This window comes from Macrobrachium rosenbergii, chromosome 48 (genome assembly GCF_040412425.1).
Source record: "Macrobrachium rosenbergii isolate ZJJX-2024 chromosome 48, ASM4041242v1, whole genome shotgun sequence".
Classification (NCBI taxonomy): domain Eukaryota; kingdom Metazoa; phylum Arthropoda; class Malacostraca; order Decapoda; family Palaemonidae; genus Macrobrachium; species Macrobrachium rosenbergii.
Genome location: NC_089788.1, coordinates 41,078,705 through 41,096,020, shown reverse-complemented (window position 1 = coordinate 41,096,020; position 17,316 = coordinate 41,078,705). Strand labels below are relative to the sequence as shown.

Below are 17,316 nucleotides of genomic sequence, written 5' to 3'. Positions count from 1 at the left end.
TAGGCCTTACATAAAGTGTTATACATGAAAATGTGTGCAATTTCATGTAGAATACAACAAAAAATAACTCATGGTTGTAGCTTTTATCAGTTTTGAAATATTTTCATATAAATCACGATAAAAGACAAATTTTGAACCTACGGTTAACTTTGACTCGACCGAAATGGTCGAAAAATGCAATTGTAACCTAAACTCTTACATTCTAGTAACATTCAATCATTTACCTTCATTTTGCAACAAATGGGAAGTCTCTAGCACAATATTTCGATTTATGGTGAATTTCTGAAAAAAAAACGTTTTCCTTCCCTCCGCGCTCGCTAACTCTGCTGAAAATCTTAGAATTTCTTTAGTCACCTTGTTGTAATTTTCGCACCGTTTTCTATTAGGCATTACATAAAGTGTTATACATGAAAATGTGTGCAATTTCATGTAGAATACAACAAAAAATAACTCATGGTTGTAGCTTTTATCAGTTTTGAAATATTTTCATATAAAGCACGATAAATAGAAAAAATTCTACCTTCGGTCAACTTTATCTCGACCGAAATGGTCGAAAACTGCAATTGTAAGCTAAAACACTTACAGTCTAGTAATATTCAATCAATTACCTTCATTTGGCAACAAACAAGAAGTCTCTAGCACAGTATTTATGGTGAATTTTTTAAAAACACTTTTTTTTTACGTCTGCTCGTTACAAATTCATGCATCATTTTGTGACAATATTTTCTCTGTGTTGCTTTGATCGTTTTACAATTTTTTATATACCAAAATCATCGCAATTTATTGTACAATACAACAAAAAAAACTCATTAGCTTTAACCGTTTTGCTCATAGCTCGACTTGTATACAATTATATATGAATTTTTTTTTCAGCACTGTCATATATTCCAATATTTATATATTATATTTTTTTTATTTCTGATGGTTGCATACTAAACTTCAGGCAAAAAAAAAAAAAAAAAAATCCTAATTTTAAAAACTAAGCATGCTGTGATTTTTTTAAAAAAACTTTTTTTCCGCTTCGGCGCTAACTCCTGAACGCCGCCGGCATACGGTAGACACTTTTGTAAATAGAGGCTCCGTGTTTAAGGGTTAAAAACTTGTTTGGGCTGATATCCACCTTCAAAGATAATCTTCTTGAAGGTTTCATTGACGTATGTTTCAGCAGCGACCGTGTCAGCTGAAGCAGCCTCGCCATACAAGGAAGCGCTTTTTTAGGCCGCAGCGTTTCTGAAAGTTTGCAAACCACCCTTTGCTAGCAGAAAATTGCAGTTTCTTACGTGGTGAACGACTGGATGTCCCTGGTTACGGATCTTCTACGTCGTCTTCATCATCATCTGCTTCTTCGCAGTCGCCACTGTCGTCCTCTGGTTCATTAACGGCGAAGGTCTCGTACAGGCTCCTAGCCTTTGTTTAGATAATGTTTGTATCCAAGGCTACGTTACTCCTTCGGCAGTCGGCTATCCATATGGCCAAAGCAGCTTCCATACAGACGATTGTTTTATTACGAGCCATAACCACTCTCTTCGCCGACTTGTTACAGGTGATGGCAGCTGTCTTCCTAATCTTCGCCTCGTCCTTGTAGATGTAGCGAATGGTGGATTCATTCATGCCAAAATGGCAGGCTACAGCCTTGAACTTTCTCCCTTCCTTCAACATATCGAGAAGTTTCACCTTTTCAGCGATTGTCATCAATCTTCAATGGCGTTTAGGCTCAGTACCAGCCTTGGAAGAAGCAGCATGCTTGGGAGCCATTGCAGGGGGAGAAAATTTAAGCAAAGTTCAACAAAAACCACAAAAAAAAAAATCACAGCACAGCGTAAAGTAAACCATTCGGCGAGAAAGATTGAAGCAAAGTGGCCGCGAGAGAGAGACAAGGGGAAATGCTGCAGGTTCTGAGCATCAGTCTAAGCACCAATCACAGGCCCGATTACAAATCGGGAGGCTGTGATTTGTCGTCTCCCTCCCATGCACCAATCACAGCCTGTGTTACAACGCACTTAAACACCGAGATGGCACACTTGTGTTTTCCCAACAATGGAACACGCGGTACTGTACAGGCATCACTTCCCAGACGGTCCTTTTTTTTTTGTCATAGGAGTTACAAGTGCAAATATGTGTTTTTTTCCTATTTTACGCTTGTTTTGTTGTTCTTAGACTAGGAAATACAGGCGGTCCCCGGTTTACGACGGGGGTTCCGTTCTTGCGCAGCGTCGTAAGCCGGAAAATCGTCGAAAATCATCAAAAATCATAAGAAAACCTTACTTTTAATGCTCTGGGTACATTGAAAACGATGTAAACTGCATTATTATTGAGTTTTACATCAAAAAAACCTTCAAATTATGATTATTCTGCCGTTTTGGGGCCATATTTCTCCGTCGGATCGGCGTACGACGCGTCGTAACCCCAGAACATGCGTCGTAAGCCGGGAAATAATTTCTGATGAATATATTTGAAAAGCGTCGTAACCTCGGAACGTCGTAAGCCGGAACCGTCGTAAACCAGGGGACTGCCTGTACTATTATTAATATTTTAATGGATTTAATGAGAAATTTTGGGTGCTCATATATCGCAATTTTTCTAGAATTTTCTAGAAAATCCACAATGTATTTTCCATTAATACACATTAAAAACTCCGTGAAGTCATGAATTCGCGATAATCGAATCGCTAAGTAGCGAGGGGTCACTGCATACAGTATACACATTATTCGAGGAAAATTCACCTACTACTGTATTTTCATTTTCATATTTTTGTGACTAAATGCACTTTTTGTGATAAAATTAAAATATTCAGGTATACGCATTTTTAGAAAGGTTTTAAGTATTCGCGGATTTTAGCTATTCGCAGGGGGCAGTGGTATGCATCCCCCCTCGAATACCGGGGATCAACAGTAAGTTATCTTTTGGTTTGTAAAAATGAAAAATGAGAAAATACAGTAAAAACATAAATGAAAATAGAGTAAGATATAAATCTAAAATACCGTACCAACATGAACCAAAACAAACTGTAGCAAATTCTTTGATGCTAGCAACTGAGTTAGTGCATTCATATGTACCCTAAGCATGATTGTGTTATCTTCTGGGTTGTAAAAATAAAAAAATTAGAAAACACAATAACAATATAAATGAGAACAGCATAAATAAATAAAAAATCATAAGTGTAATAACACAAACCAAAACAAGCTGTAGCAAGTTCTCTGACGCCAGCGAATGAGCTTCTACATTTGTACATAACCCTATGCACATGATGGTGGTTATCATTTGGGTTGTAAAAATAAAAAAATTAAAAAACACAGTAAAAATATAAATGAAAATACCATAAAATATATAAAAAACAATTTCAAGATGAAGATGGGAATCCTGATAGCCTTCACCTCAAGACATGTAAATGTGCTTAATTGCAAATTCCAGTTTTTCACTTTGGGAGCGGCAGTGATGCACTTTCTTGTGTAAGTCAACAGAATTGCCTGTACCGTTTATTTTGCCTGTGCTTCATTAAAATTTCACTTCATTTTCATAAGGTGTTTCTTTTTTCTTTATTAACCAACTTGCACTGATTCACAGGGTATTTTAAAGGTAGCTTGAGGTGGTTGACTGTTGAGTGTATTCTAACCTAACCATTCTGAAATCTGGGAAAATCACTAATCTGGCACCCTGCAGGTCCCAATGATGGTGGGTTAGTGATGGTCAACCTGTACTATTTAAAACTGATATTTGGTATTAATAAAAAATTATGAACCTACTGGATTATCTGGTGATAATTCTCATATTTTCATCAACAAATTTCCTTACACCTGACATTCCTGGTCACAATACTGCACTGAAGGTATATATGTCATCTGTCACAGCACCATACTTCTTACTTCTCTTAATTCCCTTCTTAATTCTCTTCTATAATTTGAATGAAATGAATTTTTTTCTTTATAACCATACTTATGTTGGCATTTGGTTCTATTTCCTTGAGAGTCTCAGCTAACTTGGCATATCTATCTGCCCTCATCACAATGCTCTTATAGGCTTCACTTTTTACCTTCCAATATGCTGGCAATTCAAGAAAAATAGCCAGTTACTTGGACAGGTATTCCTGCAGAACATCTTTACTCACCATGCTACAAAGTCTGAACTGAGACAATTGCTTGCCCATTCTTCTCTAAAAACTGTCCATTAAAAAATGAGCATTCTTTGTCAAACTAAACCATGCACATTTGTCTGTAGAATCCATCAGTCATTGGTACATGATGGTAACAGCTGTACAATAGCCACCACTGCCCACGAATGTCTGACCCTGACCATCTATTTGGCCCTTATTAGTTCTCGCCAAGGAGTGGTGTAGAAGGATTCCTTGCTAGAGCTCCTTCACCTGGGAAACTTGTCTGTTGTGAGTGCTGCTAGGACTAGTACATGGAAGAATTTTTAATACCGCCTATTCTTCATTTCCTCAAAAATGACATCCACAGGAACAGTTGTGGGTAATTCAAAGCCTAGGAAAGTCCTCTGATTGGGTCAAGAAAGCAGGCTTCACCACCACGGCTAAATAAGGTGGTTTAGGATACCTTTCTAACCACTGCTAGAAATCTTGTTTACTAGTCCCTGAATTTCCAGTTTTTATTGAAAAGTAACTTTTGGCTGCTGTAATTTTCTCCAAGAATTTGCACCCTGAGTTTCCACTTATAAACATCTCTAACAAGCCACAAGCACATTTGCCTGAACAGATGAAGTAATCTTTGGAGACCTCCAAAGATTTTGATTTCAACAATTCAAAAAAAATGTGCTACCATGGGCATAAGCTCTTTTATTCTAGCATTATTTACCACATGATGGTCTGTGCAACTCCTTTTTGCTCTAAAGTCAATACAATAGTCTTAGACCTGCCTTTCGGGAAGCTAAAGGAATGCTTCTACTCTGGAAAAATACCATCCATCAAAGAGGGTACTTAACTACTGCTGATCAGAGGATATTATAACAATTTAATTATGACCATTTACTAAACAGAAATAGCATAGAAGTCAAAAGTTCATCACCAATCAGTTACTCAGTAGTCTTGGAAGAGAAAATTTTCATTCTTGTTAGCACAAAAATACCATTACTGGAACTGACGTACATGAAACAGGAGCAAATTAAAAATTAAAGAGAAAATTACAAAATCTATAAGCATAATTAACAAGGTAAGGGATCATCCAAAAACGTGTAAGAAGTAAAACAAACATGTAGGAAGTGACCATTTTCTATGGCTGGGTGAAAGTCCTCTTCTTGAAATTCTGAAGTATGTCTGGAGAGCTGTGAACCAAAGTTCTGGCTACTGTAAAGTCATGGGTCTGAGAACAAAATTTAAATCTGAAAAAACACACTTAAAACAATTCATATACTCACTTCAGCCTCAACATCTTTTAAAAGACTTTGGAATGCAGGAACAAGATCTGTCTTTGTAATTTCCGGACCAACCGCTTTTTGTAGATCAATAAAACGGTCTGCTACCATATAACGAACCCTCCAAGATTTGTCTTCTGCAGCTTGTCTTAAGGTAGGCATTACAAGCAACTCTGTGTCCTCCTGCTGCAAGAGTCCAGCCATACTAACACAAGCTTCCACGGCAAGCAAACGGACAGAATCCTGTTGAAAAAATGCAGGTGAGGATCAACTTTTAGAACCACATCAAAATGATTACATACTTTAGCTATTTTGAAAAAACTTAAATGGATAAAATGTTGTCTTTCTTTACCCTGAATTCCATGACATTACACAGCCTCTCCTACACTACAGATCCATGCAAAGTACTATCAATGCTCATACAGGAGATGGAGATAGGGGAAAAAAAAAATTCCGAGAGCCAAATATCTGGCAGTGCTATGCTATTACAGAACAAGGCATTTAGGACCATTTGGCTGATACTTATGATAGGACAACTAGATTAGACTTCCATCCAGCTCATTTCTCACTGAATCTAATCCACACATCTAACAATATCATATGAAGGATGGTCAATTATTTTGTAATCAAACAAAAATATTAACTGTTGAATGATAACTTCTACAAAAAAAATAACTGTTGAATGATAACTTCTACATAATTATGAAATGAAATGACACTACAATACAAGGAATTATATGGAAATATGTACAGTAAATAAGGGCTCTTAAGTGCTTGAAATACTTCAGGTTATGTATGATGCTCAGGCACATGTGGCTGTTTATGTTAAGCATTTAGAAAATTCAAGATGCACTAAGACTTCACAGAAAGATGGTGTGTAGTTCAGAACATAAGAGAATCTTGGACTATCACTGTACAAAAATGCCCACTACACACTACTCGAGTGCTAAACAATTAATAACAGTGCATCTATGATACTGACTGATCAACACTAATAAAACAAAGAAATCTTATCTTTCCTAAATGCTTGGAACCTCTCCCTGCCATGATTGTAAAAATGATTTCATACATTAACCCTTTGATTACGTCTCTGTCGCTTACGACACAATTCTTAAAACGACCGTCAGTCCGGGTGTGTCGTACGATATCATAGCGTTGACCGCCGGCAGATCCAGAGAAGAGCTAGTGGGAGTGGGCTGCCAATTATTTTCAGCCCAGAGATTTCCTATTTTACAGCAGTGGTAGTGGTATTACGTCAAGATGTAATATGAATGGAAATTCAAAGGAAGCAGATTATTTTTATGAAATTTTTCAATAACGAATTTACGGGACTGATTGTTGAAGAGATGAACAGTTATCAAAGATTCCTTGTTGATATATTTGGAGATGCAGTGCCAAAATATTTGCGAAAGTTTGCTCAGATTACTGTGGAGAAAATGATACGATTCCAATTAATTATGATCGATGTCACACATAATCAAAGACTACAGTGAAGGACTATGTGTCGCTCCTTATTTCTGACAATGCCACGCACATGTAAATTACCGAAATCATCAGAAAAGTTACGCACATGTAAATTACCGAAATCGTCAGAAAAGTTTTGTTCAAATTATTATGTTCATCTTGTAAAAATAATCAAGTTCATAACTATTCGTTATTCAGATACTGTTTATTTTTATTCAACTTATGCCATAGAAAGCTTCTTACAATGATCTGTCTCATGTACTTATATATTTTCTGAATTTTTTTTTTCTTCTTCAACAAAAAAATTCCGTAAAAATTACAAGTTGAAATTCACCTGTATCACCATTTTATTTATCATGCAGAGAGAGAGAGAGAGAGAGAGAGAGAGAGAGAGAGAGAGAGAGAGAGAGAGAGAGAGAGAGAGAGAGAGAGAGAGAGAGAGAGAGAGAGAGAGAGAAACTATTTTGTGTTTAATGTTCCATTTCTTTCCATTGAATACGGGATATCATAAAAAATAACATTCGTCGCATGTCATGTAAATCTGGTAAATAAGGTACTGATGATTTATGACATTATAGAAGAATACTAATAACAATATGACAAACACCATGGGGATCAATGAATAGAACAAAGGTGAAGGAAAAGAAAAATTATCTACTAAAACCTTATAACTTCCTCACATCCTGGTTCAAAAACATTTACACAAATTTTGATAATGTCAGTAATTAATATATATATATATATATATATATATATATATATATATATATATATATATATATATACATATATATATATATATATATATATATATATATATATATATATATATATATACATATACATATACATATATATATATACATATATGTATGACTATATATAATATATATAGGTATATATACTGTATGTATATATATAATATATATAGTATATATACTGTTAAGGCCCATAGAAATGCTGCATGCACAACATAAGAATATATTTTGATCAGCAATAACATGATATTGTCCCAGGTGAATATGGATATTTGGGAGGGGAGGTGGCAATAATATTTACAAGTCAGTTGTAGATGTGACGGACGACGTAGGTGGCATTTGTCATAAATGACCTGCCTTGTTTTCAGCTCTCGGTACCTTCCACCTTCGTCTAGTTTGTAGAGTATGACCAATGGAATATTAGCTGGAAAATAGGGTGCCGGGATTATCCCAAGTCCTTCTGACAGTCTCTAATTCCTTGTTTCATTGACAAAGGCAGATTTTGGAATCTTCCTTTATTACTGGCAGCTAATACAATTTCCAATTTCCCCTGACTTTTGACTGCCATCATCAATCAAACAAGGAATTGGAATCTGTCAATCCCAGGCCCTATTCCCAAGGTAGTATTCCAGCGTTCGGGCCCACCAAACTCGTCTGTCACACCTGCATGTGCCATGTAATTGCGATTCTCACCTACCAACTACCCACATTCACTAGTGATCAAAATATATTATTGCGTTGTGTAAGTAGTAGCGTTATGGACTCTCTCTCTCTCTCTCTCTCTCTCTCTCTCTCTCTCTCTCTCTCTCTCTCTCTATATATATATATATATATATACACACACACATATATATATATATATATATTTCCTATTTTAAATATTCTACTTTATTCAGATATTTTGCTACTGCTCCAGTGAAGATATTGATTCCATTCCCTTCACTTAGAAGAAAAGTGATTAGCGGAGAAGGAACAAGAAAAGAAGAGAAGGGGTCGGGCATTAATGGGGCAAGGTTTCCTTCAGACTATGAATAATCCTGGGTAGGGTGAGTACTTATATTGCCCCATGCAGCGTGTGCCATTTGTGCGGGACAATGACTAATCCCTTTTTAACCCAAGGGTTGTTTCTTTTTGCCCACACGTGGCTAATTACCATTCGTAATATGGAGACAAGGTTTGAATAAAAGTTGAACAGGGTATAGATAATGAATATAAAAACACTGCGGAAATTTCAGACAACAGAAAATTGTTAGGATGTCTAATAGTCTTTTTTGCAATTACCTACAGCCAAAAATAACTAAAGAATTCACTACTTGTAGACTGCAAACGTATCTCTGTGTGTGTGTGTGTGTGTGTGTTTGTGTGTTATAAGAGCTAGCACAACGTTGATAATCTGAATTGCTAGAACTACGTATGGTATCCCTTGTCAACTGGGTGCTAGGTTATTGATAAAAATATCATCCAGAAATGGGGTTAATATATAATCAGTGATATGCTCATTTCCAACCATTATTGTAATTGTGTCTACTGAAATGAGAGTACTTTCCAATATTATTGGAGTACAATTAGAAGGAATAAATCATTGGTAAAAATTTTCATACTGTCACGTCTCTCTTTCATAATAATAAATCTTTTTTTGCCTTGCTAGTGGAATACTAAGCGGAAACATAAAAATGATGAACACTCTGTGATTTAGTTTTCTGACGGATATACAAATAATTTTTAACTATAACATTCAACTGTGATGTAGCTGCCATTCCCGGATTCAAACAGAATGAGAGAAAATGACAAAAGGAAAAAAGAAGACTGTGTCATTCGCAATCAGTAGGGTGCTTATACCTCTGGCAACAGTAAACCCCAATATATAGTACTTATCTTATGTTTATTTGTGTTGTTACATTAATTACATATAATACATATTACAGATGGCTACTATCACAATATTACCATAAAAGTAAAACAGGTTAATTCGTAACAAAACAACAAACGCGCTGTTATAATGATTATGTTTTCATGCGTCTGGTAGCATGCTACAGATGACCACTGTCAGAAAAACCTCCGGATTGTGTGAAGTGTTAGGCCTCACCTCGGCCATAATCAAAGGGTTAAGATATTTATTCAATGTGCTGCACTGTAATCAAACTTTGGTAGAATCGACTACAGAAACCATCTACCTACCCTATCCAAAATATGAGTTACATGATTGTCAAAACACGACACCTAGGTGACTGGCTATACACAGCAGAAATTTTTACCTGTTCATCCTGAGCAAGGGCAACAAACATTGGGATGAGATCCGACTTCAAATATTCCACCTCCACAACTTTGGCAAACTCTCCTAATTTTGAAGCTGCAGCTCGACGAACCATTGGTGTATCATCTTGGCACAATGATCTAAAATGTGACCGTAACTCAGCTGGAAAGATAAATCATAATTAATATTGGCAAAATCAGTTGCAAACACTATGATTATAAACCTTCATATACCTAAAAAAACTCAATTTTTACTTTTACAGTAAAAGGAAAATAGTTCAGTACTACAGCAAACAGAATTACAAATAGTTCGGTACTACAGCAAACTGAATTACAAATAGTTCAGTACTACAGCAAACTGAATTACTGTATACTCCTGTCAGGTGGAAAATAAAAAAAATGTCTCCAAGGTCTTCCTCAAACTATATAATGTTTGTTATATTATCAATATGCTAAAAGTAAGAATTTTTATAACAGAATTATTTGAATACTTACCTACTGTTAAAGTTTAACTTACATCTTCGCACCATTAGGTGCAATTGGGATTCAAAATAAAATAATGCTTGGCTAAGACAGATGGACTCTCTACAATCACCTGTTTTCCCAATTAGTTGGTGTAAGAACATTAGAGCTCTTGTCTGAATTCTTCCTGCCCACTCACTAGGAAGTGGGGAGGTTGGGTGAGTTTCAACTTAATTGAATTTAACAAAAAGTCTCATTACTTGGAATAAATCTTACCTATTGTTAAAGTTAGCTGACTGCCAAATAGAAGAGGATGGTGGGATGGAGAAGCCACAGCAAGGTGTACAGCCCTCACAGCAGGACTTGTCAAGATGATCCTCAGAAGGAAAAGAGGACTATCTCAAAGTACCAGTGACTCCTGTACCAGAGTTGAAAGCCAACAAGTTCAATATGAAGACATGCTCCTATAAACTAATGTGAACTTTCAAGCTCCCTAAACTTGACACAGGGAAAATTTCAATGCCTCGTAAATGATGCAAGGAAAAAAATCCAAGTTACAGAGCTGCATACAACCTTCTATAGCAAAAGGATTTAAAGGAATTATAAAGACAAGCTTACAGCATGGACGTCTTGAGGCCTTACTTTACAAAATGGCAAATAACCAGGATTTACCTGTGTGCTCATGGCTTACTTAGGCAACATAGAAAAAATGACAGCATTCCAGGAGATAGTGTTTGGCCTCCTAACACCACAGAATAATTCTAAACTCCTCTCTTAAAGGTTTGAGTCTGTTCAGGTATATCCTTAGATCTGGTTTGAGTCTGTTCAGGTATATCCTTAGATCTCTAACTTGCCATAGCAGATCCTCCTCTTCATTTAAATTAGGCACTGTCACAAATCTGAGAAGGCCTTTGCTTTGGCATTGTTTTTAGCCATAAACAATGTGAGAAAAGAGAGGCAGGTGTCTCTCTGAACAAAGCCCATCTTAAAAGAAAAGTGCTTAAAGCTCACTAACAATGTTCACTTGTAGCAAGAGCTAAGATAAAATGTCTTCATAGTTAAATTCTAAAAAGCTGTAGCCAAAGGCTCGCATTGTGGTAACGTCAAATATTTAAGAACTATGTCTGAATTCCATCCTAAACCACAATATTATTTTGGGGTTTCCAGCTCAAAAGATCAGGTAAACTCTCTAAAATCTAAACCACAAGCATTATTCAAGTCAGTATCTTGCAAAACTGAAGACAACATAGAGCAATATCCTTTAGTCACAAGAACAAAGTAGCTTTGCATACCTGAGATACCAGAAAGTAGGAGCGACGTTTGGCATGTTTTTTCGTCGTCTTTTTTACAGTAGCAAAGGCTCCTGTCTTCCTGGAATAAAGATACTGAAAGAGGGCTGGAGAGCTATACTAATCATCAACAAATACATGATTTTTGTCAAGATAAGGGTCCTCAAGGGTTAGCACTACACCGCCAGACAACCCACAAGTCTCATCAAGTGTCACTTCTGTTTCAGCACAAGTGTACTGTGTAAGATCTTGAGCAAAACCAGTTTGACAGTCACATAAAACAAACAGTTTCAATCCAAATCTGTGACGCTTAGAAGGAATGTACTGTCTAACTGATATATTACCTCTCCATAAAACGAGGCTCTCATCTATGACCACATTATGAAAGGGATAAAACCCTTCTTTGCATCTATTTCTTATATGATCAAATACTACATGAATTGTGTTTATTTTGCCTACTGTGTTAGTTAGATATCCTTCAAGATTATCATAGAAATGTAATGTACATAAAAAGTTTATAAAACGATTCACAGACATTATTTTTGAAAGAATGGGCATATTCATGAGAGGATCAGTGGCCCAATAATCATGATAATTGCCCTTCCTGACAATACCCATAAGCATAACCAAGGCAAAGAAATTTCTCATCTCTGATACTGTGATGTCATACCACTGTAGTTCCCTTGAGTGTTCGCTTGATATGTGACCTTGCATAAAATGAAACTAACTATCTGACTCCTCTACAATCAGTTCCATTAGAGAATTCATTCCAAACAACAGTGAAAAAATCACTTTCACAAGCATTTCCTTCAAAATCATCCACCTGTATTCCTGATAAACTTTCATCAAAATGGAAGGTGAGGCAGAAAGTTATCGCCACCAATCCATTACCACCCAGGATCACCTGGTCTGACATTTCTGACATGGCCAGCCCTACCTCCCCGGCCACCAATATCTCCCCTCCTCCGTGCGGTTCGTAGAAATGGACAATGTCTTCCTCTTGTACGAGGTGTTGCAGGAGATGGGGTGGGGGTAATGTATGGGATGGGGGGATCATCAGTATCAGAGTCATCAGTAGAGAGAAACACTGATTGGTTAACTCTTCCTCTACTCTTTTTTGATTGAGAATGAAGCCATGATGTTGGAGATGATGTTGGAGAACACTGGAAAATAGAGGTAGCTGATGAAGTGGAGGCTAAGCCCTCTCCAAGAGCTAAAACTTTTCATTTGCTGAAACTTCCTCTTCACTTTCGTCTTCAGGTTCACCACTAATATCTTTTTGTGCATAAGTTTTATCTTTATCACTATCATCTATTGAACCTTCAAAATCATCAGCTCATCGCTTATGACTGTAAAATAAGTGCACAGAGAAAGAACGCGATTGAGAGAGGAAGCGGCCAGCTCAACCTTGCTCCATGATGGCTAATAAGGCAATAAGAGCATTGTATGACCACTGGTATGACTATGATTTTTATTATTATTATTATTATTATTATTATAATTATTATTATTATTGTTTATTATTACAGGCAGCTCCCCGTTAACGGCGATCCGGTTTTATGGAGCTTGTCTAGCAACGAAAATCGGCAATTTTCAGCGCCAAAAATCGTTTATTTCCGCTTATTGGCGCCAAAAATTGGGTATTGGTGCCAACACATACCTAACAGAGGCGCCGGTAACTGAAAATCAGCGCTTTTCGGCGCAGATAAGCCCAAATTTCACTGAAAAAGCACGAAAATTGCAGATTTTCGGTTATCATCACACCCTCAGAACAGAACCCCGCCGATAACAGAGGACTGACAGTACAGTAAACACCCCGTATTCGCAGGGGATGCGTACCGCAACCCCCCTGCGAATAGCTAAAATCACCAAATACTTAAAGCCCCTCTAAAAACACTTAGAACTGCCTATTTTGATAGTTTAAACATAAAGCCTCTAAAAATGCTTATACTGAGTACTTTAATAGTTTTATCACAAAAAGTGCATTTAGTCATGAAAATATGAAAATACAGTAATTAGTGAATATTTCTCAGTAAAAAATACCGCGAATGGATGAATTTTCCGCGATTAATGGGTAGATACGTTCCACAGAGAAATCTGCGAATACATGAGTCGGCCAATCACAAGAACGCGAATACGGGGTTTCCTGTATTGATATTAAAATAAATGAAATTAGCCCAAATCGCATAAAAGACCCAAAGTCAAATCTTTAGCCCAAAAAGTTGTTAAGCAGCAGATACGAAATCTGGTTGCCCAAAGGTTTAAAAAGTTGTCCAATTTGTGATTTGTAGACCAATCTGGCAACCATGGGCCAGTCTCAGGCAATGTTGCATTTCTGGAAGTTTGCCAAGTACCCATCCAGCATAAACAAGATCCATACAATGAGCTATGAAGACACGCAAATTTAAAAACTTAAAAACGTCAGACGTCATACGACGTGGATAACTTTTGCAACACGTCATATGACGTGGTTGACCTTTTACGAGTTAAAGAGGCCATGTAACCCAAAAGAAACAGAGCTACTTCCTTGCTGGAGGCTTTTCTAAGGGTTGAAATTTTCTCTCAGCAGTGATAGAAAATTGTCTACTCATTTATCTGTTGGAAAAGCCCAAAAAAAGAGAGTTGATCTTTATCTATAAAAAAAAAATCAACTGGGTTGGAAGAACCCAGCTGGAAGAAGAGTAGATTTGTTGACTGATCAGAATGCCCAGCAACAAGGCTAGATGCAGAAGATAATTCTTCACTTACAAGACTGCCTGAAAGGAGTTGTCCAAGTATAAAACAAATTATCTCCAGCAGATACTTCCATCCCACTAATGGAGCCAACACAGGTGAATAACTAGGGCAATGTGCTCCAAACAAAACACAGATTTAAATTGGAAGGCCTTCCCTTTGAAGACCAAGCGCAGATACTTCAACTGAAGATGGATCAGGAAGTGGAAGTACATGTCCTTCATACTGATAGAAATTATTCAGTCTCCCTCCCGGATAGCTGCCAGAACTAAACTCGATGACTCCATCGAAAAGAGAGTCAGATGTACAAACTTTTGGAGACTAGGAACGTCTAATATAGGTCTCCTGATAGCTCTCCCACAAAACCAGCGGGATTGGGAACAAGCAAAAGGCAGCTGTAAAACCCCACTGACTTGTCTAAAATTGGTTCAATCATCTCCATGCTTAAAAGGTGTAAGAACTCCTCTTGCAAAACTCAGAATTTCTCAGTGGATGCTGACATAAGGGGTGTAACAAAAGGTATGACTTATTCTCCACCCGCCAAGAGCTTTCAGCAAACAAGGTTCTGGTTCTCCATCGAAGATTTGCAAGACACTCACTGAGCTCTGGTGGGGAAAACCGATTTACAGATGGTCCATCTGGGTCAGCCAAACGTTATTTTATTTTGAATGCCAATAGCACCTAACAGCGTGAAGATGTAAGATAATTTTAATAGTAAATTTCATTCTAAATATAACAATGAATCCAAAGATGTACAATCAACATGAGAGCAACCAGTAAATCCTGTGCCACATTCATTAAAATAACTGGTTATCAAAATGGGGTTACATTGTTACAGAAACTATCACAACCATTCACTTTACTCGTACTAAGTAACAAAATGAAAATAGGAAAAGAATTCTTTGTCTTAAGACAGACTAACACCTTGTAAAGCATCTGTTTGAGGAACACTAATGAGCCTAGATACTTTCCATGGCAATCTTACCATATGCACCTTTAGCTACCTTATCAGCATCTTCATTTCCCATGTGAACTGGGATCCAAGATATACACTGGTTTCATACAGTTTGTGGAATGAAGACTTCAATTTGTTGTGAAAAAGTATTTAAGACAATTTCAAAACGCTTCTGAAGCACTTAATAGTCACTTAAAATTTCTTTTTGGCATTTTTCTCAAAATCTTGACTGGAAACATTGCAGGTGTGAAACCAGAATCTTTATGGTTACAAACAATTGACTGTTTCATTAGATGACAGCAAATCCTACATCAAACATATTTTGAATCATCACTAAAAATTTGTGTTGTATGAACCACTGTCTTATATTTTCATTCCCATGTTTTTATGCTCTATTGTGATTTGCTTGCTTACGATGTACAACAGATACCAATATAGCACAACATTCAGTTAGCTAGAACACAAGATCTGCAGAACTAGAAGTAAGGTTATGTTTACATTCCCCAACTCAAAAATTCTACTGGCTTCCACTGAGAATAGTGGCAAATGACTATGTTCCTTTAGTCAAACCATTTTCAGTTTGTGTCACTTTAATATTTTACGGACTTTTTTCATGGTTAATAATTCATAGTAGGTGAAAGTGGAGCTCTGACCTGTAACTTAATCTTTAAGGGATGGGCTAATTATATACCATGCACACCCACAGACCAGGCAAACTTTAAGGTTGGCCAATTTAAGAAAAAGAGACATCAATGGAAAAAGGGAGATATGCAAATACACAGGGTGTAAGAAAAAAAATTATACAAAACTTTCCCTACCTTCCACAGGAAGTTGACAGTGACTAAAGTAAACACCCCCTGTATTCACAGGGGATACGACGGGCTAGTCACAGGTAACCATGAATAAAATCTTTCAAAAATCCTGGTAGCTAACACCTAAGTCCTTGAATACTGTGAGAAATAATGTGGTACTTGAAACACTTCTTTGTAGAATAGAAAAGAATATATGGTAATCCTTCAATTATCCGGATTAATAGAACCAAGGGCTCATCAGATAATGGCGAGTAAAAAATCTAGGGTTGTTCAAGGACAACTCCATACCCTTCCTCACCTAACCTTGTCAATACCACTAACTCAGTATGCTTAAAGAACAACCACCATCACACTTTAAACTGAATACTTTATGCAAAAGACTTATTACATATCTACCTTTCTCCCCATATTTGTAACAAAACATACTGCATAAACACACTTTGAAAAAATTGCAACTCCTTCCTTTCTCTCTCTCTCTCTCTCTTGTAAATGACACAGCTCCGTACGTAAGCAGCTTACCAGCTTACCTTTTCCTCAGCCTACCATGGTTTCATGGCTACTAATGTTAATGTATTTTTAACCAGAAACTTTATCAGTTGTTAACATATTGGATTACCATACATGAGATATAATGCCTCTGTCTGTCTGTGTACCCTATGCACACGATTGCATTAATCTTTTGGTTATGAGAAAATACAGTAAAAATACAGTAAAAATATAAGAGAATGCTGTAGCATATAATATAAATAAAAAAGTGGTCTCTCTCTCTCTCTCTCTCATATCCCAGTACTGTACATATCCTTTAATAAAAACTCTATCAAGTCAGGTCTACCTAGCCTCCTTCACCCATCCAACAATGCATCCCCATCCCCCTACCAACCATAGAAATTGCTCCCAAGCTCCACCCATCTTCCAAAACAACTCCCTTCTCTGAACCTTCCTTTAAACAGCCTTACTGCCCCTCCTCTCTGATAGTGCCAAGCCATCTGACCACTCCTCCTACCATGGAAACTTCTCGGGGCCTCCCCAACCCCAAAACCCTTTCTCAGTCAGTCTGTGTCTAGGCAATGTTACCCATTTTCTTGAGGCTGCACAGCATTGGCAACCATCGGAGGGCAGTTTTTTCAAGTTTCTGAAATTATATATCTTTGGGGCCTTGATCGCTGGTCCAAGTGTGTAGGATATTGTTGAGTTCCAGATAATGGCAACCCAGATAATTAAGG

The 17,316-nt window shown here is 37.0% G+C and overlaps 1 protein-coding gene across 2 annotated transcripts in view; it reads right to left on the bottom strand.

Moving 5' to 3' along the window:
- The window catches only part of Pp2A-29B (Protein phosphatase PP2A regulatory subunit A), a 148,152-nt gene that overhangs the window by 69,838 nt on the left and 60,998 nt on the right, over window positions 1–17,316 (bottom strand). For both annotated transcript variants that reach the window (XR_010850846.1, XM_067091682.1), the window contains exons 4-5: window positions 9,845–10,005; window positions 5,371–5,610 (exon numbers count right to left, since the gene is read on the bottom strand). Coding sequence is in view for 1 of the 2 variants with exons in the window: in XM_067091682.1 (XP_066947783.1) it covers window positions 5,371–5,610; window positions 9,845–9,958 (354 nt within the window). In the remaining variant the exon portion in view is untranslated. The remainder of the gene's footprint in view (window positions 1–5,370; window positions 5,611–9,844; window positions 10,006–17,316) is intronic.